At 44.9% G+C, this 26,450-nt stretch overlaps 1 protein-coding gene across 2 annotated transcripts in view; it reads right to left on the reverse strand.

Moving 5' to 3' along the window:
* Positions 1–2,367: 2,367 nt before the first annotated feature.
* Positions 2,368–26,450, reverse strand: part of LOC143286052 (b(0,+)-type amino acid transporter 1-like) — a 44,605-nt gene continuing 20,522 nt past the window's right edge. For both annotated transcript variants that reach the window (XM_076593589.1, XM_076593590.1), the window contains 8 exons: positions 26,235–26,334; positions 17,560–17,604; positions 16,151–16,274; positions 14,259–14,365; positions 9,028–9,124; positions 7,914–8,063; positions 7,133–7,301; positions 2,368–5,232 (listed from right to left, as the gene is read on the reverse strand). In XM_076593589.1, coding sequence (XP_076449704.1) covers positions 5,174–5,232; positions 7,133–7,301; positions 7,914–8,063; positions 9,028–9,124; positions 14,259–14,365; positions 16,151–16,274; positions 17,560–17,604; positions 26,235–26,334 — 851 coding nt within the window. In that variant the 3' untranslated portion in view covers positions 2,368–5,173. The remainder of the gene's footprint in view (positions 5,233–7,132; positions 7,302–7,913; positions 8,064–9,027; positions 9,125–14,258; positions 14,366–16,150; positions 16,275–17,559; positions 17,605–26,234; positions 26,335–26,450) is intronic.

The raw sequence follows: 26,450 nt of genomic DNA on the forward strand, positions 1-26,450 counted from the left end.
ACGGATAGCAGAGAAGAACAGATGGCACGGAAGATGACAGGGAAGAACGGATATCAGAGAAGAACAGATGGCACAGAAGATGACAGGGAAGAACGGATAGCAGAGAAGAACAGATGGCACAGAAAGATGACAGGGAAGAAGGATAGCTCCTCTCTATTTCATATGTGGGTCTGAGAGGCCCACCATTGGACGAATAAGGGCCTTTGCTCCTCTTTCTCATATGTGGATCTGAAAGGCCCACCTTGGGATGAATCAGGATAATGAAATTACATCATTAATTACTCCTTTCTTTTATGATGTAACAATTCCAAATTTTGTCACCGGAAAGGGATTTTACAAGTCAGTTAAAGTCAGGAAATTTCATAACTGTAGCTTTAATAGTTCCGGAGATATGGGGACTTTTATGAGATATGGGGACTTTTATGCGGCTGTGGGTCTGACAGACCCACTCTGTGCGGCGAAGGTTAAATATTATTCATGTTCATTTTCACATATGATACAAAACAATCATTTCTTTTCCCCCACCTTTGACTTCACTTCTGCCAAGTTCGATTCACTGCCAGCATTATTCCCTTATGCGTCATCTGAATATTTTGATGTTGAAGCATTGTGCAGCCAGTGCTCAAATCATGCTGTTTCAGTGTGCTTTCTTTCTCTTTACTATAAATAATGGTTCCTTTTTTTTTTGTTTTCTTTTCTGTTGATAATGCATTTTTTAAATTGAATAAGATCGAACAAACGGAATAGTGATTTTTGCTATTGTTATTTTCTTTGTTTTTATTATGCAAACGGTGCCATTACTCAAGACAAAATGATAATGTCTCTCTCACCCACAAGATAGTGGTGGGCAGGATGCCTTTAAAGAACAGGAAGATGGTCACCTTTCTTCCATGTCATTTCCAGCTATGAGCTCTTCATACAATTGTATGCAAGCACACACACACATATTTATGTACACTGGTAATTAAAAAAAATAAAAATTAAAAAAAAAGAAGAAGAAAAAAAGCAGACAGTGGAAGATATAGAGATGATTGTCTACAGCTGAGTTGTGGCAAGTGCTTTTTGTTCATTTGCTTGTTAAGTTTGTGACAAATACTGAAATAGGTATTCGGCTTCAGACACACTTTTAATGGGTACTGTATTTGTTGAGATATTCATAATCATTTTAATGATACTGTATCTTTAGTGCCTATTTCATCCTTTTTTTCCCACACAAAAACAATGTAATGATGAAGAAAATCATTTTATTCAGGATAACAAAACTTCATGAAGGTTTCCAAGTTGAGATGTATACATGTTAAAATGATCTGATTTTGCTTTTTCTTTCATTTCACTTTCATTTCACTTTCCTTCCTTTCTTAGCAGTCTTCATTGATCAAAATGATTTTTTTTTTTTTTTTTTTTTTTTTTTTTTTTTAAACCTTTGTAATATCTTTTTCATCTTCACTTGGTATGTGTAATGTATGTCTATAACTGGATGTTAGTTATACTGTCAGAACAGCTGATGGTCATCCCTGCACTATTTTCTGTGTCTTCTTTGCTTAAAAGCTGTGGGTATGTTAAACAGCCGTGTGATGTGGGATGGTTCAGAATAAACCAGAGAAAAAGTTGACTGACTTTGTTTATAATGTTGAAATGAAATTGGTGTGTAATTATGCATGCTTGCACATGTGTGCATTTTCTGTCTCTGTGTCTGTCTTTAAGTCTATCTCTTAAACACAATCAGTGACACACACACAGCTTCATGGATAAACCTTACTTGTTTAAAAGAAGCCCTTTATCTTTGAGTTTAAACAAGGAATGGTTACTCCTTGTAAACCCAACATACTTCTTTGAACAATGTGCCTTTCTTCTGTATTGAGTGAAAGTAATAATTTCTCTTTTCTTCACTTCAGGTACTTTCCCTGTGTTTTTAGTTCTAACACAAAATTAAGGACTTATTTACATGTGTTAAAACTGAGTGAGTTTTTTCTTTGGTTGGTTTTTGTTTTGTTTTTGTAGACAACTCAGTCTCCTGACAAAATACTTGAAATTCTGCTGTTTTGGTGCTCACTGCAAAGAGAGCGAGGATATGGACTTCCATCTTGTTCCTTGCCTCTCCAGGCAGAACAGACCTTGTGTTAACTTTTGACTTTCAGTGTGATTTTGTTGGATTTCCTGTTGGAAATTCTTCCAGTTGCAGTTGTCAAAATCACTGAGATATACTGCATTTATATCATTTCAAGAGAGAAAGAACAGAATGAACTGTGCCCCATTGAGACAGAGTGAGTTGTCTTTCATAATGAGTGATGTGTTCATCTTCAACATTGTGCAGTTTTGTTGGTAATGTACAGTCAGTCATCAACACCATTGTCGATCTCCATGATAAACATGCACACAAGTTTATAGGATTCATCCCCAATATTTTCATATGTGAAAAGCTATTAAAGGACAAAGAATACACAAAATATGGTAATTAAAGAGAAAATCTTAATATAAAATGTGAAAAAAGAATTTATCTGCATAAATGATGAGCAAATAATTGTAAGTGAGTGATCATTTACACATTCCCCACATGTGCACTCACAATTCACTTTATATAGCTCTACTTGCAATAGTAGTAATTACAATAAAAGCAAAATGGACAGCAATGTCAATTTATGTACATAATACTCTGGTTAATATTAAAAGGTTGAATATCCTACAGTCGTTTACAGCTGTCTGAGCAGTGAGTGAATTTAATCTGCATAAAGCGTCTTCAGTGAAAGTGTCCTGAGCCTCGCCATGGATTCTAAAGTGAAAAAAATCACGGACTTTCATCAATGTCTGCAGAAAAAAATGAAACAAAACTTTAATGTTATGCACTCTGTTTGAACTTCATAAAGTGGATATCACAGTGTGAAAATATAATAAATGGGGAAAATATGTACAGATTGGTTCAGGTTCAGATCCTCGTCTCTATGGTATTTAAAAAGCGAGGCTGGCAAAATAGGGGAAAAATTATTTCTGACTGTTTCTTCCTTATGTAGAGGACAGAGTGATGGACATGCAATGTGACAACACACACAAGCACACGCACAAACATTATTTATCTCTGCTCCACACAAATACATACATTTGCACACATTAACGTGTGAACACATCACTGTGTGTGTACATGTGCATACGCTCTGCCACACTGAAGCAGGCACATGTACATGTAGTTTCTGCAGTCAGCTGTACTTTGCTCTGAATCTCTCCTTTTCACAAACTTCCAGTCAGATATAAAAGAGGATATAGAAGCTCTGAATAGTAAGCAACAACAAGCACAGTAAATTGTCAATCCTGCTCAGGCACACAGCAGCAAGTCATTGCTGCTTTACACTTCCCGTCTGCTTGCTCACAGATGAATAAAAGACACTGAGCAGACCCTGAAAGTTCCTCAAATTACTGATGCTCAAAATGAATACACACTAGTGTAATTTGTTGGTATTTAATGTTTACATCTAATTCTCCTGACCTCTGGCTTTTCATCTATCAAAATACGCTGAAGTGTAATTCATTTGTCTCGTATGTGTGTTATGTGCGAGGGTAGATCCAAACCTAGAAGCAATGACACTAACTGTAAGATATGAATGAGCACAGCTATAAACTAGAATCTCTTCAAAGGTTTTATAAAGTTACAAGTATTTGTCTACATTTGTTTGGAGGTCATGGTCTTTGAAAGTTGCCAATGTAGTGAAAAAGCAGAAATAGACAAAAAGGAAGCCCATGCAGTAATCAAGTATGTGTAGAAAAAGGGCATGACACCGAGGATCATCCATGAGGACATGGTAAATACACTTGGTGACAACTCCCCTTCATATTCAACAATCAAGAAGTGGGCTGCTGACTGAAGGCGGGGCAGGGAGATTGCAGAAGATGACCTGTGGTCCAGTCATCCCAAATCCTCAAACCACTGATGATCAAATGAAGCCATTCACCGCAATGTCCTGGATGAAAGCTGTTTGTCTGATGCACAAACAGCTATCACTATTAGCTATGGTTCAGTGCAGAGGGTTTTGACTGACATCCAAGGGATGAGTAAGCTGTCTGCAACATGGGTGCCCTGAATGCTGGTGCCATATCAGATAGTGGCCAGACTTGAAACACCAAGGGATCTTCTGGTCCGTTTCCAGGCCAACTCAGCTATTTCTTTTTGGAGAATTGTCACCCAAGATAAAGCGTGAGATCACCTGTTTGAGCTTGAATTAAAAATAAAAAGCAGAGCAAGCAATGGAAGCATCTTGGTTCTTCCCATCCCAAGAAATTCAAACAGGTCATGGCTTCTGTTTTCAGCATTGCAAGGGTATCATGATGACTGACTACCTGCAGAAAGGTCATACCATCACAGGAAACTACCACTAATATATATATATATATATATATATATATATATATATATAATAAAGTATTATGCCTCAGAACTGCACCAGCTTAAAGAAGCCATCAAAGAAAAAGGCCAAGGAAAGCTCCCAACTGGGGTCCTTTTGCTGCAGGACAATGCACCAGTTCACACTTCACAAGTGTCAGTGGCTGAGACTGCCAACTAAGGCTTTTGCCCCATCCACCTTACTCGCCAGACCTGGCCCCGTCTAACTTCTTCCTGTTCCACAAACTGAAATAACATCTTCGTGGGCGCCGTTTTTGGAGTGACGATGACGTCATTCGTGCCGTTTAAACATTTTTGGAGGCGCAAGATACAATTTCACCTTCTTCCACGCAGGTACAGCAATGTCTGAACACAACTAGACAGAGTATATTGCAGTCAGGGGATACTATCATTGAACATTAGGGAAGAGTCAGTTTTTTCCAGTCAAGTTTTCTTGGTAAGGCCGAGAAATGGTGTATCTACCCTTGTATAGCGTGCTTGAGACCAAACAGCGCTGTCCAGTCTTGAATAAATTAAATTATAAACCTGGTTTGTCAGTGCGGATTTTGTTTCTGCTGTTGTGGCTGTGTGTTGACATGATGGAAACAAACAAAAAAGAAAAGAAAAACGAAAGGTGTATCAGTGAAGAGACTGAGGGCTTCCTTTTCAGCAGATGTTTCTGGTTGTGTTCCTGTTCCTCTGTGAGTGTTACCAGCCTGTGGGCCTACTGACAGGAAGGGCATTGTGTGTTGGTTTCATCCATCCCTCGAATGAGACAAGTTAGTAGTGAAATCACTGTGTCACCTAGTCTTGACGAGTAGGCACAATGGTCAACAGCCTCTGCAAAAAGGCAGTGACTTGATCTGAAACACAGCAAGTCAACATGTTTTTACAATTGGCGCGTTTCATCTTCTTTCTCTTCTTCTTTCTTTGGTCGTGAAAATGCTTATAAAACATTATATTAAGATTTATTACGTTAACAGTGGCAACCTTTATACAGTTTACACTGAACAAAAATATTAACACACACACACACACACACACACACACACACACACACCATCACACACATACATACAGACACACACACACGTACTCCCCTCCCCACAAACATACACAGATACCAAACTCACAAAAGCTTCTTCCCCAAGTTCTTTTGCTATCCTTTGCAAAAAACATAGAGATGTGCATTGTTGCAGTGAAAGAATGGATGCTGACTAACAAGCTCAGACACCAAGACAGAAGCCATGCTTGTAGGCTCTAGGTCTTTGCTTAGTCATGTTCCGGACCATACCTTGACTGTCTGCAATGCTGTTGTCAATTTTCAAACTTCTGTTAGAACCCTGGGCGCATATATTTTTATTCAGTTCGCTCCATCCCGTTCTCCCAGGTCTTCTAAAGAAAAGCTCATTCGAGTCCCCATATTCTCTTCAAAGACATTTGGTCAAAGGGCTTTTCAGTATCAAGCACATCCTGTCTGGAATTATCTTCCTCTTGAACTCTGGCACTCACGAACTCTGTCCTCTTTCAAGGGTAAACTTATAACCCACCTGTTCAAATTGAATTTTCGATATGAGGCGCTTATGGAGAGTTTGCGCCAAATACGTACAATATATTATCACACACACACACACACACACACACACACACACACGTGTACACACACACACACACACACACACACACACACATATGCACGCACTGACACACACACACACATGAACGAGTGATGATATATTCTGTTCACACGCGAGTAGTGATTTAAAAAAAAAAAAAAAAAGAGAGAAAACAAAAACTGAAAGAAAGAAAAAAAAAAAGAAAAGAAAAAAGAAAGACTGATCATCCCTCAAATGGGATTAAGCGAGGTAGAGTGGGAGGGCGGTGATCAATCTATTTTTAACCCCATTTCCGAAGAGTCCCAAAGATCAAGGTCCCCAATTTCTTCAGTCACCACAAGTGTCCGCAAAGTCGCAATTAGTGTCCGAAAGAGTCTGACGGAAGATCATTGATCACTGAGCCAGGCATATAGAATTAAATCTTCATTGTGTTCAGTCAGGCGTGTTTCTTATTCGCCGCGCGATCACGCTCACGTGTTCGTGGTGAGGGCGATGAATTGTACGTAATTTTACTCAATTTTATGCGGATTCAGTCACTAAATTAACGTGCCACCATCTTGCTTTTTCCATTTTTGGTCCCACAAACCATGAAAATGTAACCAAGTGCAATGATTTAGGACGCTAAAATAGGACATAACTGCAAAAAGAAATAGGCGCGAGGCGGGAAGCAGATTTTATCTTCACCTCACTGATACCAGTTGCTCTGGTTGGTAGGTATACCTCGCCTTGACTAGCGAGAGCCTTGCCACTCTTGCCGCGAGATGGAAAAAACGAAACTTGTTTAACGGCGTGTCTCATGAGAACCTCGCCCAAATAGCGTGAAAATAATGGTCCTCTGGCCTTGGCTAGTGATCCGTGACCTTCGGGACCGGTTCCTGGCTCACGCAACTTTGGGGACACTTCAGGTGACAATGTAATTAGGTAGGCTATACTATCCGGAAATGGCGTTAAAAACTGATTACCCTCTTTATCGCCTTCCCCTGCAAACAGACATATAGAGGCGCATGATCTGTGCTGTCGAAATTGCGAGCAACGACAAAGGCGGCGCGCGCATATGTGTGAGCTGATCGTGTAGGTGCATGCACATGCCTGCATTCGTGTGTTTCAACCAACTGATTTTCAAATGATTATTCTTTTAGATACGAACCCATTCCTGGAAGTTTTAGGTGCATGTGGATGAAAGGGAAGTAAACCAGAAGGCCGACAGCCAGGATCAGAAGAGTGAAGGAACCACTGCCGGCAGGGTTCTGGATGATTGGTGCAACCAGCAGGTACATGCACGCTAGCAGCATCAAGACTGGCACAAAGAGGGGAACCTAGAGCGAACAGACATTGTGGCTTTACTCAGTGTTGAACCATAAGAACTGAAGACACCAAGATCACCAAGATATGGGTTTTTTTTTGGTTTTTTTGTTTGTTTGTTTTGTTTTTTTTTGGGGTGGGGGTGGGGGGGGGGGGGGGGGGGGGGGGGGGGTAGGAGGAGGGCGGAGAGGTGGTGCCTCATCCCTTCCGCTTCGAATGATCTTTGACATTGTCTGACTGGGAAAATGTGTGATGCGAAGAGATGAAAAACATTCAACATGGAATCAGTACTGTTACTCTGGCACAATCATTTGAATTGTTTAATTTTTTTCTTATAATGATTTAATAACTTATTCCTTGTTTTATCCCCTGTTTAATCTATCATCTATTATGTTCGTCTCTCCTCTAAGATAGCTTGATACATTGCTCCACCATACTTGAGTCTAGATGATTTAACAAGGAATTCAGTGCCTGAACATGGATTACTGAAACTCCTTCAGGACACCCCGCCTCCAAGAGCACGGGTTTATAACCGTAACGTTCCTCAAGGCACTCCCCAGAACATGGATATTTGAAACTCCCCTACGTCACATCCCGGAACAAGGATAAATGTGTGCAGGTCTTACCTTGTAGGGTCGATGCAGGTGAGGCTCCTTCCATCTCAGAATTAACAGAGACAGTGTAGTCAGGCCATAGAACAACCAGGAAGCGAAAATGAAGATGTCGATGAGGAGTCCTAGGTCACTTGGAATCACCAGACACGTGGCAATAGCCAGCTAAACTCACACGCACGCACTCACGCACACACGCACGTGCGTGCACACACACACACACACACACACACACACACACACGTTATAAGTCGAAACAAAATGTCCACTGTCATGTACCTCATATCTGTGTTCGTTCGGTGGCTGCCAGTTGCTGAAGTGAATTGATTAGTTGAATGTTTCGTTGCTGTTTTTCTATTATTTTTCGTATTTTTGTACTGCTTGCTTAATTATGTTTTCCAACACAAATTTGTGGATAGCAAAACCATTCAATGATTGTAAGTATGGAGAAAATAACTGCACAACATACAACAATAAAAAAAGAAAAGAAAAAAAAAGCCAACAACAGCAACAAAAATCACCACAACTGCTACCAATACTAACAAACAGCAACACACACACACACACACACACACACACACTGAACGAAAGAAAAAAACAACTACTGCCAACACTGGCAAAAACAGCAATGTCGCCATCAACAAGGACAACAATGACAACAAGAAGGTGAAATAATGCTAGGTAAGCACAGGCAGAGAGGGACTGGCGACCGTTGGCTGAGTGGTCAGAGCTCTGGACCTAAGTCCCGCGGATCTGTTACGGTCTGTGTGTCACAACCGGCAGCATGTAGTACTCTGTCACAACATAATTATTTTACCTCCAGTTGGTTGATTAAGTGGGGATGTTCCAGTCTACTAGGTCGACATGGATGCAAACCTGATCATGCTTTAACTCTTTTCACATACAGGAATCCAAAATGCGCACTCAAAGATCCCGTCAATTTCTAAAAGAGGGAACAAACACACCTAGCCGATTCAACAACCGCCGCTCACTCAAAGAAACGATTAACTTGAGAGCTGCAGTACAAAAACAGTAAAGAAGATGAAGGAGGAGGAGGACAACAACAGCAACGACGACAACAACAACAACTGGCGGACAAAGGAGGGTGGAGGCTGCAGCCCCTGCTCACAGTGAAGAGGATAGCGGGCACCGGGGTCAGGCTATGCAGGCTGATGAAGCCCAGCACCTGGGGGAAGTACCCCTCCCTCCCTGCCACGTATGACAGCCTGCAACCACCACAGAGTCACGTGCCGTAAGTCCATTCATCAGTCACTGAGCACAGTCATTGAAAAACAGCGATAAATCTTGTGTAATACCCAACTCAAGCCATGCCCAATATTATAGAATAACCTGCAACATGACACAATGCAGCACAATACCAAGACATTAGCTAACTGAAAGCAGGAAAGAGAAAGAGGCAGCAAAACATGAGTGATGCGAAAGTAATCAATAACAAACCGAAAAATCAGTCAAGCGATCATGTCGCGATTGCAAATCTACTAAAACATAAATTGAATGAATGGAGTCTCCCGTCGGACGGACTGATGAGTAGGCAGGCAGGCCTTTCTGTCGGTGTGTGTCCTCATAATCATGGAAGAAGAGGCCAAGAAGAGGGGTTGTTAGCCCACGATTTCTCGCAATCCCCCAATTTGACAGCATCGTTCAGCCACCAGATTTCACTGTGTACAGAGCTGACCGCGCTACTGAATGAGGCAAGCAGAGGGGCAGCGGTGTGTATTTTCTCATGATGGAGTCACCCGTTGGACCGATGGATGAGTTGGCAGGCTTATCTGTCAGTGTGTGTCCTCATATGGGAGAAGAGGCCGATTCTGGATGCACAGCACTTCCCACAGGTGTTGCAAGAGAAAACGTCTCCAGAAGTTGAGCCCTGCTTCCTTCGCTCACGCTTCTCCTTAATGGCCAGCGTTCTCTTGTTTTCAAACGTCTTTATGCCACTAGAGCACAGCATCCTCCAGCGAGAGGGCATCAGTTTCCCAGGAAGCGGTGTCTATGTCACAGGCTTTGAGGTTTGTCTTCAAGGTGTCCTTGAAGCGCTTGCAGGGTCTTCCAAGTTCGCGGTGGTCTTCCTTCAGCTGGCCATACAAGAGCATCTTCGGGATCCTGCTGTCATGCGGACAACGTGTCCTGCCCAGCGTAGCTGGCACTGGATCAGCAGACTTTCGATGCTGGGCAAGCCGCTCCTCTCTAGGACCTATAGGTTGGAGACTCTGTCTTTCGTGGGCATCTCTGGTGAAACTGCTCAAGTTGTTGGATGTGACGCCGATACGTCATCCATGTTTCACAGCAGTACAACGAGGTGATCAGCACAACAGCTCTGTAGGCTTTGATTTGGGTGCTGAGCCTGATGCCTTTGTTGTTCCACAGCCTGTTGTAGAGTCTGCCAAAGGCGGAGCTGGCCTTGGCGATGTGCAGCGTCACTTCTGCATCAAGGGCTCCGTTGCTGCATAGGGTGCTGCCCAGGTAGCAAAACTTGTCGACTGACTTGATCTCTGTGTCATCGATCTTGATTGCAGGGAGGGGGCGGGGGGGGAGTGGGGGGGGTGGGGTGGGGGGGTGGGGGGGGGGGGGAGGCACTGGGGTTCTGAGCTAGCTGGTTGGTACATGGAATCGGTCTTGCTGAGGCTGATGGTGAGTCCAAAGCGCCTGCAGGATGTTGAGAACCTGTCCATAATGAACTGCATGTCCTCATGGGTGTGTGCAGCAAGCGCACAGTCATCAGCGAAGAGGAACTCTCTCAACAGTGCCTCAAACACCTTAGACCTGGCGTGGAGTCGCCACAAGTTGAAAAGTTGGTCATCTGTGCGAAACTAGATGTAGATGCCCCAGTCACAGTCTTGGAAGGCGTCAATCAGCATAGCAGAGAAGAGAATGGAGAACATTGTGGGTGCCAGGACGCAGCCCTGCTTCACTCCATTTACCACAGGGAACGGATCCGACATGTCAGTATATTCCTGAACTCTCGCCTGCATGTCATCGTGGAATGACGCAATCAGCTGGATTAGGTTCTCTGGGCAGCCGAACTTTAGGAGGATCTTCCACAGACCACGGCGGTTCACCGTGTCGAAGGCCTTAGTCAGGTCTACAAAGACCATGTGGAGCTCCCTGTTCTGCTCACGGCACTTCTCTTGCACCTGGCGTACGGCAAACACCATGTCACGTGTTCCCCTGCCTGAGCGGAAGCCGCAGTGTGCTTCAGGGATGTTGGAGACATGGTCAACCAGTTTGTTCAGTATGATGCGGGCGAAGATCTTGCCGGCGATGCAGAAGAGAGAGATTCCACAGTGGTTATCGCAGGATGTTTTGTCTCCCTTCCGTTTGTAAATGTGGACAATTGAAGCATCCTTGAAATCCTGGGGGACCTCCCCTCTCTCCCAGATAGACTGGAACAGGGCGGTCAGCTTGTATGTCAGCACCTCGCCTCCATACTTGTCAGTCTGGATTCCATCCGCTCCTGGTGCTTTTCCTGACTTTGTCAGCTTCAGGGCCTTCCGGGTCTCGGCCTTGGTGGGAGGGGCAGCTAGCGAGTCATTGACTGGTAGCTGTTGGAGGGCTGCAATTACCTCGTCAGATATGGACGAGTCCCTGTTGAAGGTGTTAAAGTGCTCTGCCCAGTGGGCAAGGATGTCTTTCTTGTCTGTCAGGAGGGTGGTCTGGTCCAAGGCTCGGACAGGGGTTGATCCTGTGACTCTCGGCCCGTACACAGCTCGGAGGCCATCATGGAAGGTCTTCATGTCGTGAGCATCAGCAGCAGACTGAAGCTCTATGGACTTTCACTCCCACCAGGTATTCTTCATCTCACGAAGCCTCTTCTGTACGAGTTGCCTGGTTTGCAAGAACTGGTCCTCCTTCCTCTGGCAGTCTTTATCGAAAATGTGATCCTGATGCCGTACATGTAGTGTGTCCAGGAGCTTGGAGATTCCAGAGTCGTTCTCGTCGAACCAGTCTTTGTGGCTCCTCTGTACAAAGCCGAGTGTGTCAGCTGCTATTGTGTACACAGCATTTCTAAAGGTGCTCCATACCTCTCCTACATCAGTTGATGCAGGAATTTCTTGGAGAGCTGCTTGGATTTGCTGTTGCAGAACGTCCTTGGTGAGAGGGAGGCTGTGGATGTTCAGCTTCCTAGGGGGTTTCTGCCTGGCTGGTTGGAGCTTGCGTGCAAGTCTGATGTTCATCTTGCTGCGTACCAGGCGATGGTCTGACCAACAGACTGCTCCTCTCATGCAGCGTGTAATGAAAACATCACCTCTGTCCCTCTGTCGGACAATCACATAGTCCAGCATGTGCCATTGCTTAGAGCGGGGGTGCATCCATGTGTTCTTGTACTTGTCCACTTGTTGGAAGAGGGTGTTGGAGATGGTCAGTCCATGCTGCGCGCAGGGCGAGAGTAAAAGCAGTCCGTTGGAGTTGCACTTGCCAGTGCCGTGCTGTCCCAGGACTTTTGGCCACGAGGAGAAGTCCACGCCGACGCGGGCATTGAAATCCCCAAGTATGATCAGCCTGTCCTTTCTGTCTACCGCTGAAATGGTGCAGCTGAGCTCCTCGTAGAAAGCTTCTTTGATGTCATCAGGGTTGGTCACCATCGGGGCATAGCAGCTGATGACTGTGGAGAAGCGATCCTTGGACAGCTTCAGACGCAGGATCATCAGCCTATCATTTATCCCACGTGGAAGACTGTCAAGCTGTCGTGCAAGTTTGGTTCGTATGGCAAAGCCCACTCCTGAGGTTCTTGGGGTGCCATCTGGCTTCCCAATGCAGTAGAAGGTGTAGCCCCCTCCAACTTCCTCCAGCTGGGTTTCACCGGCAAACCTGGTTTCACTCAGGGGTGCTATGTCCACCCGGTAGCGATCAAGTATTCTAGCAATGAGCGCTGTGTGCCTTTCTGGTCTGTCGTCTCTGTCTAAATGGGTGCGAACATTCCAGGCATCCAGAGTCAGGGCATAACTCCTGGTTCTTTTCTTCTGTTGTTTTCGACCGCTAGTGTTGGATGTCCAAGTAGGTGCGGTATCCTACTAGGTAATAGGTGAGGCAGGCTTTTTTTAGGGATCCTTTTATCTCCCCTTCCCCATGTGGGGAGAGCAGTTGCTGTCCCTAAAAAGGGCTGCTCTGACACTGTGGGAGGATACGGGCGCCGCATCTGCCCCAGTCTACGGCGGACGACCATCACCCCACAGCCGCCTGCGTGCAGAGTCATGACTAGGAACTGCCAGCAGCATCCTCTGCCTGTCCCCGTTACAACTTCTCTATCGCCGCAGGGCTTGGGAAAGTTGGGTGTTGAAGGGCTAGCTCTTCGTTCCGACATTAGCCTGGTTGCCTGACCAGCACAGGTGACATTTTTTTTTAGTGAAGAGGAGTTGTGCAGTCCCTTCCCCACTCTCTCGCCTACCGACGCTCACAGTTCCACAGGTGCAGATACTGCCACGTGTAGGACGGCCTCGGCAGGTGCAGGTTTTTTCTTTGGAGTTCCGTCTCCTAGGAGGACTTCCAGCCAAGGATAAGAGCTCCCCCTGCCCTTTGGTCATCCTCTTCCGCCTTCACAGCCGTTGGGAAAGGTTTCCTCCTCTGCCTGGTCCGTCGTTGGGAGAGTTCACATGCGGCAGGTAGTACTGGGTTACATGGTACCGGTAGCAAGGGCTATGCCCCTGACCTGACATGTAAATAAATAAAACATAAATTAAAGGTATGCATAACAGCACAAATGTTATGAACACGCTGAAAGATCCATTCCCACATCCTCCAGTCACACCCGGAACAAAGCTTGTAACAAAGTTGTCCATGAAGATGTTCAACCATGCTGCGAATCTTGCAGGACATTAAACCAGGCTATGCTGAAATCCAAGCTATTCCACCTTCAGATCGTTACATAGGAAGTATAAGTAAATAAATAAATGATTTTTTTTAAGTTAGGGAAAAGTAAACTGATCTGGTCCCCAAAACGTCACGCACATGAAGTTCAAACTGGTAAACGGCACTTCTGACTGGGCAGCTGGTGCGGACCTTCCAAGTGTCCCCAACCTAGCTCCTGAGTGTAACAATCTGGTTATTTATTCAAAGAGTTGTAGAGAACGGCTTAATGAAAATAAACATAGGTAACTGGGCCCAGCAGGCAAAGGATGAAAACAGAAAAACAAGGCAAAAAGAAAGCGCAAACAAAGAGAAAAGAAACAAAATCTGCTTGCGCAGAATAAATTCTATTTGTTACGAAAAGATCTCGCCTGGCTACCTCACGGACGGAGAATGACGTATCTTGACGTTACAGAGACACTCCATCGCGGGGACAGACAGACAGACGGAGCTGGAGACAGACAGGTGTGAGGGAGCGAGAGGTGACATCGGCCTTACCTGCCGCTAGCAAACAGACAGCCGTTGGCAGCTCCAAAGGTGGAAGCAACGACGAAAAAAGGCATCAGCCAGGACATGTATGGTCCGAACATCACCTCTCCCCACCTCTGCACACACACACACACACACACACACGCACGCAATGACACACGCACGGAAACGCGCGCGCGCGCGCGCGCGCGCACACACACACACACACACACACACACACGATGAGTCACAGACATGGATACTCATGTATACTACTAACACTTGCTAAGGATATGAAATTTAGCCATGCAAAATAAACAGTACATCTTTATTCAAAATGAAATGGATATACTGCATTTATTGTTTAGTAGGCCAAATCAACTTGAAACAGTGCAATATCATTGCAAGACTGCACAGGTAGAGGTAGTAACAAAATACACATGAAATGACATGTCAGTAGCGTGATGACTTCCACCCGCCTGAATCACGGCCCTGCAGCGCCTGCGCATGCTGCAAATCAGGTCCCTGATCTCTTGCTGGGGGACTCTGTCCCACTCTTTTAGCAGGGCGACTCCAAGCTCGGCGAGGGTTAGTGGATGGTTCTGTCGAGCACGTGCAGCTCTGCCAATCACGTCCTAAACATGCTCAATTCATGACTGGGGACCTTGCCGGCCACTCCTTTCGCTGGATTGTTTCCTTCTGGAGGTAATGCTCAACGACACAAGCACGACGAGGCCGAGCATTATCATCCTTTAGGATGAAGTCCTCGCCGATAGCACCAGCATAGGGTCTGACATGGGCTTCTAGAATTTCATTCCAGTACCTGGCAGTAGTGTGAGTGCCATTTCCCAGCACATGCAGGTCGGTTTTCCCAAGCATAGAGATGCCGCCCCACGCCATCCAGAAGCCCCCGCCATAACGGTCATGCTGCCTGGAATCGATGGTTTGGGCGTCTCCATACTCTCCTGCGTCTATCAGTCATGTCCAGACAGGACCTGGACTCATCAGTGAAGAACACAGGAGTCCAGTCAGCAAGGTCCAAACTTCATGGTCCCTGGCCCAGGTTAGTCTGACTCTGCGGTAGTTGTGGGTCAAGGGGATGCGGATGACTGGAGCTGGGAGATCAGACCAGCATGGTGAAGCCTTCTCCTCATCGTCTGATTCTCTCTGTCCAGTAGCGTGCTGGAGGTCACTTTGCAGCTGGGTGGCGTTCCAGAAAGGATTGCAGTGTTTCTGTAGGACGAAATACCGGTCGTCTCTTTGCGAAGTAGCGCGCACGGACCCTCCAGAGTGACGCCTAGATGCTGACCCCGTAGTCCGATTCCACATGCAGGAGATAACGCTCTGCGACACCCCAAGGGTACCGGCCACATGCCACTGAGTAGCCTCAGTTTCGATCATCCTCACTCCTCTGGCCATCTAAACTTCAGAAAGATGTCTTCTCTGCACGTGACGAGCCATTGTGCAATAAAAAGCAATGCAGAGCTGCTAATGAAGCTGTGATACACATGTCTCAGAACATCAACTGAACTTTCCCCTGACCGGTGTTCACCCGCCTATTTGAGGGTCATGCAGTTCACGTCCTTTTGTGCACTGTGTGTATCCGCGATCGCTCAGTGGATAACACATGGATTTGCGGACAGGTTCTCGTCACACAACCAACCACTTAGTTTTTTCCGTCATTACAATATGATGAACACTCTGTGATAGTGAATAATATCCTTAGCAAGTGTTGAGTAGTATACATACTGACGCAGGCTAAAGATGATGACACAACACACTGACACATACTCAGCACACTGACGTACGACGAGACACACACACTGACACATACTAATGTATTATGTGACAACGCACACTGACATATACTGACACACTGACGAATGAGACATGTACACATTGACACATACAGACACACTGACCACGGCGACAGCGTGCGACTCGATGATTTCTGGTTTGGACATGACGGCCAGGTATCCCACGTTGGCCATCACATAGCACAGTGTGGTCAGGGGGATGCCCACAATGATGGCTAGCGGCAGGTTCCTGCCTTGTCAACATTGCCCCCCCCCCCCCACACACACACATACACATGCACACGCACGCACGCACGCACGCACACACACACACACACACACACACACACACACACACACACACACACACACACCAGCAGCACATTCAAGACAAATTACAAGTCTAATGTATAGAATTCGTTTAAATGCCTTTCGTACAAAATTTTCTAAAAATATAAAATGTATATGCGGTAAGCAAATAACTGTAAGTCATCTACTCATTCATTGTCCGAGCATAAGACCGTTAATTCCTAAAGATGTAGCTGATGACTTTTCTTCCAATATTTCATTAGCCACTGAAAAGATTTTGAATGATTATTCATTGCTTAGAATGTTTTCGGAAATTTTAAACTCCAGTCCAGTTGGTATCCTCCTTTGATGTGTTATAATTAATGTTGTTATTTATATTTACATTGTTATAGGTTAATACTTGTTGATATGCATATACATATTCTCCTTCCCATGACACCTCATTCAATACACACCACAATCTCTTTAGACCTTTTTCTTATAATATACTTTTCCTCTGTTACATAACATGAATTTTTTTTGAATTTTTTTTTTTTACACTAATATTCACATGCATTCCCTTTCCTTTATCCACTTCTTTACTCCTTTCCGTCTAAAAACACGTATAGTGAATAGACGTTAAACTGAAGATTAAACTGAAGATAAAACACACACACACGACATAAGGTCAAATGACACACTGAAATTTTCTGGTTCCAGCAATACCAAGCTGAAGTAACTTGTAAAAGCACACACACACACACACACACACACACACACACACACACACACACACACACACACTCATTCACACAGATGCATATACACACGCACACATGCATGCACACACACACACACACTTACACCCCCAAACCCCCCCCCCCCCCGGACCCCCCCCCCCCCCCCACACACACACACACATGGCAAGGTAACATGACACACAGGAATGTACTGGTTCCATCAATGCTTAGCTGGAATAACTTTGTAAAAGCAAACGCACATGCCAACTCTCTCTCTCTCTCTCTCTCTCTCTCTCTCTCTCTCCCTCTCTCTCTCTCACACACACACACACACTCTCTCTCTCTCTCTCTCACTCACACACATGCATACACACACACATTCACGCGCGTTCGCTCGCGCACACACACACACACACACATTATTTACGCGCGTTCACACACACACACACACACACACACACACACACACACACACACACACACACACACACACACACACACACTGACCTCGAAGGGTTTTTCAGTTCTTCAGTGACGAAGTTCAGACTGTTCCTGCAATGGACATTAAGCATCTTATAATCTGTAACCGTCTGTCTATCTGTCTGTTTGACTGCTTGTTTTGTTTGTGACAGCGAACAGTTTATCTATTATACCATGAACATTGCCTTCCCTTCTACCCCTGTCCCGGCTATACCTCCTTCCCTTCACACACAGACATCAAGAAAGCTTTCTAAGGCATGAAGAACGTCCGATATGACAGGTGAGCAAAACAGTATACAGTCTCAAACAGAATAAATAGAATTCTGATACAGTGAAGATAAGACAGGTTTTATGACTAATAAATATATGGGTGATACCAAACAACTTAAACATCAAAAATATTCCAGGCCTGTTACTCTGTGTCGACTTTGAAAATGCCTTTGATTTCTTATATTCGAAATATATATTAATTTTCAAAGCATACGGCTGTCGTATATGTCGATGGACTGATTTTTTTTTTAAAAAGAAACATAAAATTAGCAATTAATGTCAATGGAAACTGCACACAGTGATTTGAAATAGATGCTGCAGACAAGGAGATCCGATTTTGCCATATCTATTGTACTATGTGCTGAAATTTACCAATAATGATAAAACAAATAAAGTGATTTTGCATTTGTGAAATAGAACACAAAATCTCACAATTTGCTGATGACACCCAACCATCTAATACGGAGATAAAACATCGTTTGAACGCTCAGTACATAAACTCCATGTCAGGTCATTAGATCTGCTACTGGTAACCTGAAATCCAGCACAACCTGTTCAGGGTCGGATTGCCGGCGACTAAACCGGCACTCCCACCGCTCCTCTCCGGGATTGGTGAGGCGGGTGGCTAGACACCCTTATGGAATTAAAAACGAGATCCATAAAAGGGCGTCGGCTCAGGAGAGCCACCGACGGCCATCTAGCTCCACTGTGCTGTGTGCATGCCACACGCAGTTGGTCCCCGGGGTGTGTCTACCCATGCATGCGAAGTCTGGATTCGGCAGAATCTGCGGAAGAAACCTATCGGTTCAACGGAGAGGAAGGCGGTTACAGCAACGCACTGTGGAGTGCAGAGAGCAAGATGAGACACCGAAAGGATATCTTGGTCATCCACTGCATCCGTGCTCATCCTCCAGTCGTCTCGACTTAGTCTTGCCACTGGAAATTGGTGGACCCGGACGAGAGAGTGAGGTTGATGTTGCGCAACTCCTCTTCACTTTAAACAAACTCATCGCGCAAGTCATCAGTCATCCTTATTGACCTTTCATCCTTCATCACCCCCAAGTCCTGTGGCGACAGGCGAGCGACGAAACGACAGGTGTGGGTACACTGGCAGTCGCAGCCGCAGACCTGCACGCAGGCGGCTCAGGCCATAGGGTCGTTCTTCATCGACAGGAGCAGCGATGGAGCTCGGCAGCCGTCTGAGCAGCCCTCTTTAGGAATGCACTGCTCACCTCCCTGGCATGAGGAAGGGGCTAGAAAAGGTGCCCTAAAAATTGCCTGCTCCATATCACCCTGGCCAGCATACCGCGGCTGGCGGGGACCCTACATCAGCGGTCGAAATAAAGAGAAAGAAAAGAAAAAATCAAGGATCGTTCCTCTCACCATTGGTGCTTGGAACATAAGGACTCTCCTGGACAGAGATAACGCGGACAGACCCCAAAGGAGAACGACACTAGTTGCATCCGAACTCGCCAGATACAACATCGACATCCCAGCCTTGAGTGAGACTCGGCTTGCAGGCGAAGGCGAGCTCTGTGAACGGGGATCTGGTTACACCTCTGGAGTGGACGAGGAAGCGAAGAGCGACGTGAGGCTGGCGTTGGTTTTGCAGTAAAAACAGCACTTGTCAGCAAGCTAGCTGGAATCCCAAAGGGAGTCAACGATAGGCTTATGACCATGAAATTTCCACTGGCATCTGGCCAGAAGCACCTCACCATTGTCAGTGCCTACGCCCCAACCATGACCAACCCGGATGAAGTGAAGGCGAAGTTCTACGAGGACCTTCACTCTGTCATTGCTGCTATCCCTAAAGCAGACAAGCTCATCATTCTTGGGGACTTCAATGCTAGAGTTGGCTCTGACTACATCTCCTGGGATGGAGTGATTGGAAAGCATGGCGTGGGCCACTGCAACCCAAATGGATTGCTTTTGCTTCAGACTTGGGCAGAGCACGAACTGCTGATAACCAACACAGTTTTCTGCCTCCCTACCCGTAACAGGACGTCATGGATGCACCCTCGCTCAAAGCATTGGCATCTCATCGATTACGTCATCGTCAGGAAAAGGGATAGGCAAGATGTACGTGTGACAAAGACCATGTGCGGCGCCGAGTGTTGGACAGACCATCGCCTTGTAGTCTCGAAGCTGAATATTCGAATCCAGCCCAAGAGACGCCCCCAAGGCCAGAAGGCTCCAAAACGGCTCAACATCGCTAAGCTGAAAAACATCACCGTCAAACAGACCTTTGTGGAGCTGCTGGAAGACCGTCTGGAATCCGCCTCTCCGGACGACCAGAATGTGGAGTCTGACTGGAGGACCATGCGCGAGCTGATCTATAGTACAGCTTCAGAGACCCTGGGACCCATGACCAGAAAGCACAAAGACTGGTTTGATGAAAACTGTGATGAAATCAAGCAGCTTCTGGATGAGAAACGCCGTCTGCATCAAGCCTACCTGAGCAACCCAAAGTCCACATCAAAAAAGGATGCGTACAATGCGATCCGCAGGACTGTTCAGCAAAAGTTACGTCAGATGCAGGATAAGTGGCTGAGTGACAAAGCTGATGAGATCCAGGGATATGCTGACAGGCACGATATGAAGAGGTTCTATGATGCCTTAAAAGAAGTCTACGGCCCCACATCCTCAGGATCATCCCCCCTCCTCAGTGCAGATGGGAATAACTTGATCTCTGAGAAGGAGAAAATTCTCAAACGCTGGGCTGAGCACTTCAACAGTGTCTTAAATCGCCCTTCCTCCATAAATGATGAAGCCATAGACCATCTCCCACAAGTCCCCATCAACGAAGCACTGGATGATCCGCCAACACTTATTGAGACCCAGAAAGCAATCCGTCTGCTATCCAGTGGCAAAGCACCTGGCTCAGACTCCATACCAGCAGAGGTCTACAAGGATGGAGGCACTGTGCTGGCTGAAAAGCTCCATCAGCTGTACTCACTCATGTGGAAAGAAGAGACGATCCTCCAGGATTTCAAAGATGGATCTATCATTCACTTGTACAAGCGAAAGGGGAACCGGCAAGCCTGTGATAACCATCGGGGCATTTCCTTGCTCTCCATCGCAGGCAAGATACTTGCCAGGATCCTACTAAACCGCCTCGCAGCACACCTTGACCAAGGTCTTTTGCCTGAGAGCCAATGTGGATTCCGGAAAGAGCGCGGAACCACCGACATGGTGTTTGCTGCAAGGCAGCTGCAAGAGAAATGTCAGGAGCAAAATGCTGATCTGTTCTCCACCTATGTCGACCTCACTAAAGCCTTCGACATCGTGAGTAAAGAGGGACTGTGGAAGATCATGGCCAAGTACGGATGCCCTCGGAAATTTATTTCCTTGGTCAGCCAATTCCATGAAGGCATGCAGGCTCGAGTCCAGGACAATGGCGAAACATCTGCTCCTTTTCCTGTCACAAATGGTGTCAAGCAAGGCTGCGTCCTGGCTCCATCACTGTTCAGCCTCATGTTCTCTGCAATGCTTACTGATGCCTTCAGAGATGGCGATGTTGGAATCGGCCTAAAGTACCGAACAGATGGCAAGCTGTTTAACCTCAGAAGGCTTCAAGCAAAAACGAAGGTCATGACAGACATCATCAGAGACTTTTTGTTTGCTGATGATTGTGCCCTCAACGCTGGATCTGAAGCTGACATGCAACTCAGCGTCGACAAGTTTGCCACTGCCAGCAGGAACTTCGGCCTTACCATCAGCACGAGGAAAATTGAAGTTTTCCATCAGCCAGCCCCAGGGAAACCCCACGTTGAGCCCAACATCACAGTCAACGGTCAGAGACTCAGTGCGGTGGAGCGGTTCACATACCTTGGCAGCACACTGTCACGAAATGCGACCATCGACGATGAAGTGAATGTCAGGACTGCAAGAGCAAGCGCAGCTTTTGGTAGACTCTATGCAAATGTCTGGAACAGAAGAGGCATTGTCTTGAGACCAAACTAAAGGTCTACAGAGCAGTAGTTCTCCCCACACTACTGTACGCCTGCGAAACTTGGACAGTGTACCAACGACATGCCAAGAAGCTGAACCACTTCCACACAACATGCCTAAGGAAGCTACTGAACATCAAGTGGCAAGACAGGACCCCAGACACAGAGGTGCTTGCAAAAGCCACCCGTCCCAGCATCTTCACCATCCTGATGCAGTCCCAGCTTCGCTGGGCTGGACACGTGGCGCGCATGCCAGACCATCAGCTGCCCAAAAGGCTCTTCTATGGCGAGCTGCAACAAGGGAAGAGATCACACGGAGGTCAGAAGAAGCGCTTCAGAGATACTCTGAAAGTCTCTCTGAAAGCGTTTGATATCAACCCTGACTCCTGGGAGGAATCTGCAGTGGACCGTGACAAATGGCGCGCTGTTGTGCACAAAGGTGCCAAGTTGTGCGAGGCCAACAGGACTGGTGCAGCTGTTCAGAAGAGGCAGGCCAGAAAGTCACGGGCAAACAAGCTCCCTGACAATGATATGCCGGTCTTTGTCTGCCCCAACTGTCAGCGAATATTTCGTGCGCAGATTGGACTATTCAGCCATCTGCGCACTCACAGATAGATTCATGAGCACCACCCCCCACCCCCCACCCCCACCACCACCACCCTACCCCCATCCCCCAGCTGGATGACAACGATGGTCATCATCGATCTCGATGGACACACACCACACCACATAAACTTGAGAGTTTAAGAAAGGCAACAGAATTGTTTACGAATACTGACAAAACACAAGCACTTTGGCTAGGGAGTAGAAACAAATCATATCAAATATTTTGTCATAATTCAAATATGGTATGGAATCCTCCTAAATTCAAACTATGTGGGGGGGTGTTGTTGTTGTTGTTGTTGTTGTTTTTATTGGGTTTTTTTATGTTGTTGTTGTTGTTTTTACACAATATTTACTATTCAAATGAATGTGAACTGATTAAATACAATAATGTAGCATTACAAGTTGAAATCTTATTTAAGATATGATCACAAACAACAATCACTCTGATCAGTAGAGTGGCCATTCAAAAATCATTTGTGCTGTCAAAACTCAGACCCACCACACACTTTATACAAAATCTACATAGGACGTGTTTTGAGTTTTGTGTGCAATGAAAAACATAATAAGTATAAAGGCTTCCATAAAAACAACTAATCAAGGGGGACTAAATATACCAGATGTAAGAAAATAATTATGTACACTGCTACTGGTTTGGAGCAGAAAATTTTACACCACAAATCACAAATGAAAACATATTGCGAAAGAAAGAAATAATTCATTTTTTTCGAAACCCTTGAACGCGATGAACCTGTCATTGGTCAGAATATACGAATAAAAATATTTTTGGAACCATGTTTCTAAAGCTTATAAATAATTCTGTCTTTGCTTTACACCCAAAACCTTGAGTGAATTACTTTTTAAAGCAGTTTTCTGTAATGGAGATATAAAAAACAGCGAACTTCCATTAGCTGAATAGCTGCACTAAATCAGTATATCAACAATACTGGAATAGGGTTATCTGATGGTAATAACTGTGATAACTATGATTTAGACCAGACCAGTGCATTAAGGATAATCAGTAGTGTACACAAAGGTGCTAAAACACATAAATAATTTTTTGTACTTCAAACCAAATTGTTTTCTTATATAGACTCACAAAATTTTTCTCATTTGTTTGTAATATGATGTAATCACACACACGCACACACACACACACACACACACACACACACACACACACACACACACACACACACACACACACACACATATATATATATATATATAATATAATATAATATAATATAATATACACACACACACAACATCGATGTGATTTCTTTAAATTGTTATCAACATCGCCTTTCGTACAGTCCATTTTTGTACTCTGTTTCTTTTTCTGTTATTGATTTTTTTTTTTTTTTTTTTGTTTGTTTGTTTGTTTGTTTTTGTTTTTTTTTGGTTTTTTGTTGTTGTTGTTTTTGTTGTTGTTTGATTGCCTGTTTGTTTTTTGTTTGTTAGTGTTTTTTTTGTTTGTTTGTATGTTTTTGTTTGATCAGTTTCTTTTCTTTCTCCTTCGACTATGTACTTTCGTTTGTATTTGAAATAAACCATTGGAAATAATGTACAGTTGTCATGACAGAGTTTTAGTTGATAGTGTTGCCTGCTTGTGAAAGGAGATTTCTTGTATAGCTTTGCTATGCTATTGTAGTTTGGGCCGAAGTTGAATTGAAGAGAAAGTCTAGTGGTGCACGTTCTTTAGGCGTTTAGGTGAATGTGTTCACGAATTGATTTATTTTTAAGTGCACCAAAATTATTGTCATTCCACTCTTGACACACGGTAGTGTGGGTCACAGGAGTGACCTGGTGACAGACCTCAGGGTCATGTGTCACGGGACACTTGATGCTTTGTGAGAATGTGAGTCCTGGAAGTTGGGACTGTCGATCTTCAGGAAAGCTGATGTGAAGTGGTGGATCCTCAGTGTCTGTTTTAGGACCGAGTTATTTGTCCTATACAGTTGTAAGCATCTTCAAGATGTGAGAAGACCTATGAGAAATAAGCTTCGGATGAACTGAAAGAAGGCCACGAGATAAACATTTTTATGCAAAGATTTATACCACGATTTGTGAACATCATGAAAACCTGCCTTGAAAGTGTGAGAGAGAATGGAAAATTTGTAATTGTGCCTTCTGAGCGCCACAGCTGATATGATTTATTCCTAGAGGGAAAAAATGAATATAATTATTTAATTTTCTTTGAATTTTGTAATAATTCGAAGTGAGTGCATTTGTCGAGTCATGTTGTTCATCCATAGGCTGGAGTGAAGTCAGAATGCGAGCGTTATGTGCGAGTCTACCTGTCGTGTGAACTTGAGTGAACGGGAAAGTGTGACAACAGTCTACTTGTCGTGTGAACTTGAGTGAACAGGAAAGTGTGACAACAATCTACATGTCGTGTGAACGTGAGTGAACGGGAAAGTGTGACACCAGTCTACCTGTCGTGTGAACGTGAGTGATTGCAACAGTGTGACAACAATATACCTGTCGTGTGAACTTGAGTGAACAGGAAAGTGTGACAACAGTCTACCTGTCGTGTGAACGTGAGTGAACGGGAAAGTGTGACAACAATCTACCTGTCGTGTGAACGTGAGTGAACAGGAAAGTGTGACAACAATCTACCTGTCGTGTGAACGTGAGTGAACGGGAAAGTGTGACAACAATCTACCTGTCGTGTGAACGTGAGTGAACGGGAAAGTGTGACAACAATCTACCTGTCGTGTGAACGTGAGTGATTGCAACAGTGTGACAACAATCTACCTGTCGTGTGAACGTGAGTTATTGTAACAGTGTGGCAACAATGTTCACAGAAAGGTAAGGATCACTTAGGAAATGCAGTTTTCTTTTGGCAGAGACCCAGGCTTTGGCACACAACCGATAGACCTGGAGGAATCTGGTGGACAATTCTTCTGTGTGGCACCTCAAAGACTTCACAAAAAATAGCAGCAGCAGCAGCAGCAGCAGCAGCAGTAGTAGTAGTAGTAGTAGTAGTAGTAGTAGTAGTAGTAGTAGTAGTAGTAGTAGTAGAAGAAGAAGAAGAAGAAGAGTTTTCTTTTTGGGTATGGTGAAATGATGCTGAATTTCCGACAGCCAGTGGTGTATACAGGCGATGCAATGAATACCACTACTAACCAAAGGGGGATTTCTTCCATGTGCACTTCCATTTCTTTACAATGAAACATCGATTTTTCAAACGCATTTTTCAGGTTGTTCATGGAGTGCGTGTGCCGAGACACCAGTTAGTGTATTCAGTGACAGGCCAGTGGCGACCATATGCAGCCTGCATGATTTAAACCATCTTGATTTGTTAAACACTTTATGAAAACATGCCGGCTTTTATGAAGTGGTCGTTAACTTTTTGTGAAGACTGTATGAAGACAGACAAAAAGGGGGAAATTGGTAAGCTAAGTACCGGTTGTGGCGATGCACTTTACACAGAGAAGTCTGCAGTGACTGAACACTGATACAATAGAATACAAAAAGCAGTACAACACAACGTAACGTAACGCAAAGCATCGCAGTGCAGTATAGTGCACTAGGTGTATCATCACCACCAACACCAACACCAACACAATGACAACAACAAACCTCGTCAGAATGACTACGACAACAACAACTAAAACCACCATCACCACAACAAAATAATCATTATTATCACTGTTGATAATGGATCTCATCATCATCATAATGACGACCACCATCATCGTCATTTTCATAATCTCTACTATGACTATTACCACCATTACTCTCATGACTGTCAATAAATATCGCTACTAATCACCATCACCATGGCATTCATCCCTGTTACTTATTCACCATCATCATCGTCGTCATTATTATCATCGTCATGATGAAAAGAAGAGTGACAGTGTCAGTTACCAGCCGTCAAAGGCCCACAGACCGTTGTAGAAGGCGATGGCTACAGTGCCGGGGGAGGTGGAGGTGTCCGCGAATGGTTCCGCAAAGTTCTCTGTCTCACCTAGCAACCCAGCACATCAGTCAGTCAGATCATCAAGTGGACAAATCAGACAGTCTGTCTGTCAGCCCGCCAATCAAATATTTCAGAGTTGTTACACGAACACCATGCCAACTGTA

The sequence above is a fragment of the Babylonia areolata genome, chromosome 9 (assembly GCF_041734735.1).
Source record: "Babylonia areolata isolate BAREFJ2019XMU chromosome 9, ASM4173473v1, whole genome shotgun sequence".
Taxonomy (NCBI): domain Eukaryota; kingdom Metazoa; phylum Mollusca; class Gastropoda; order Neogastropoda; family Buccinidae; genus Babylonia; species Babylonia areolata.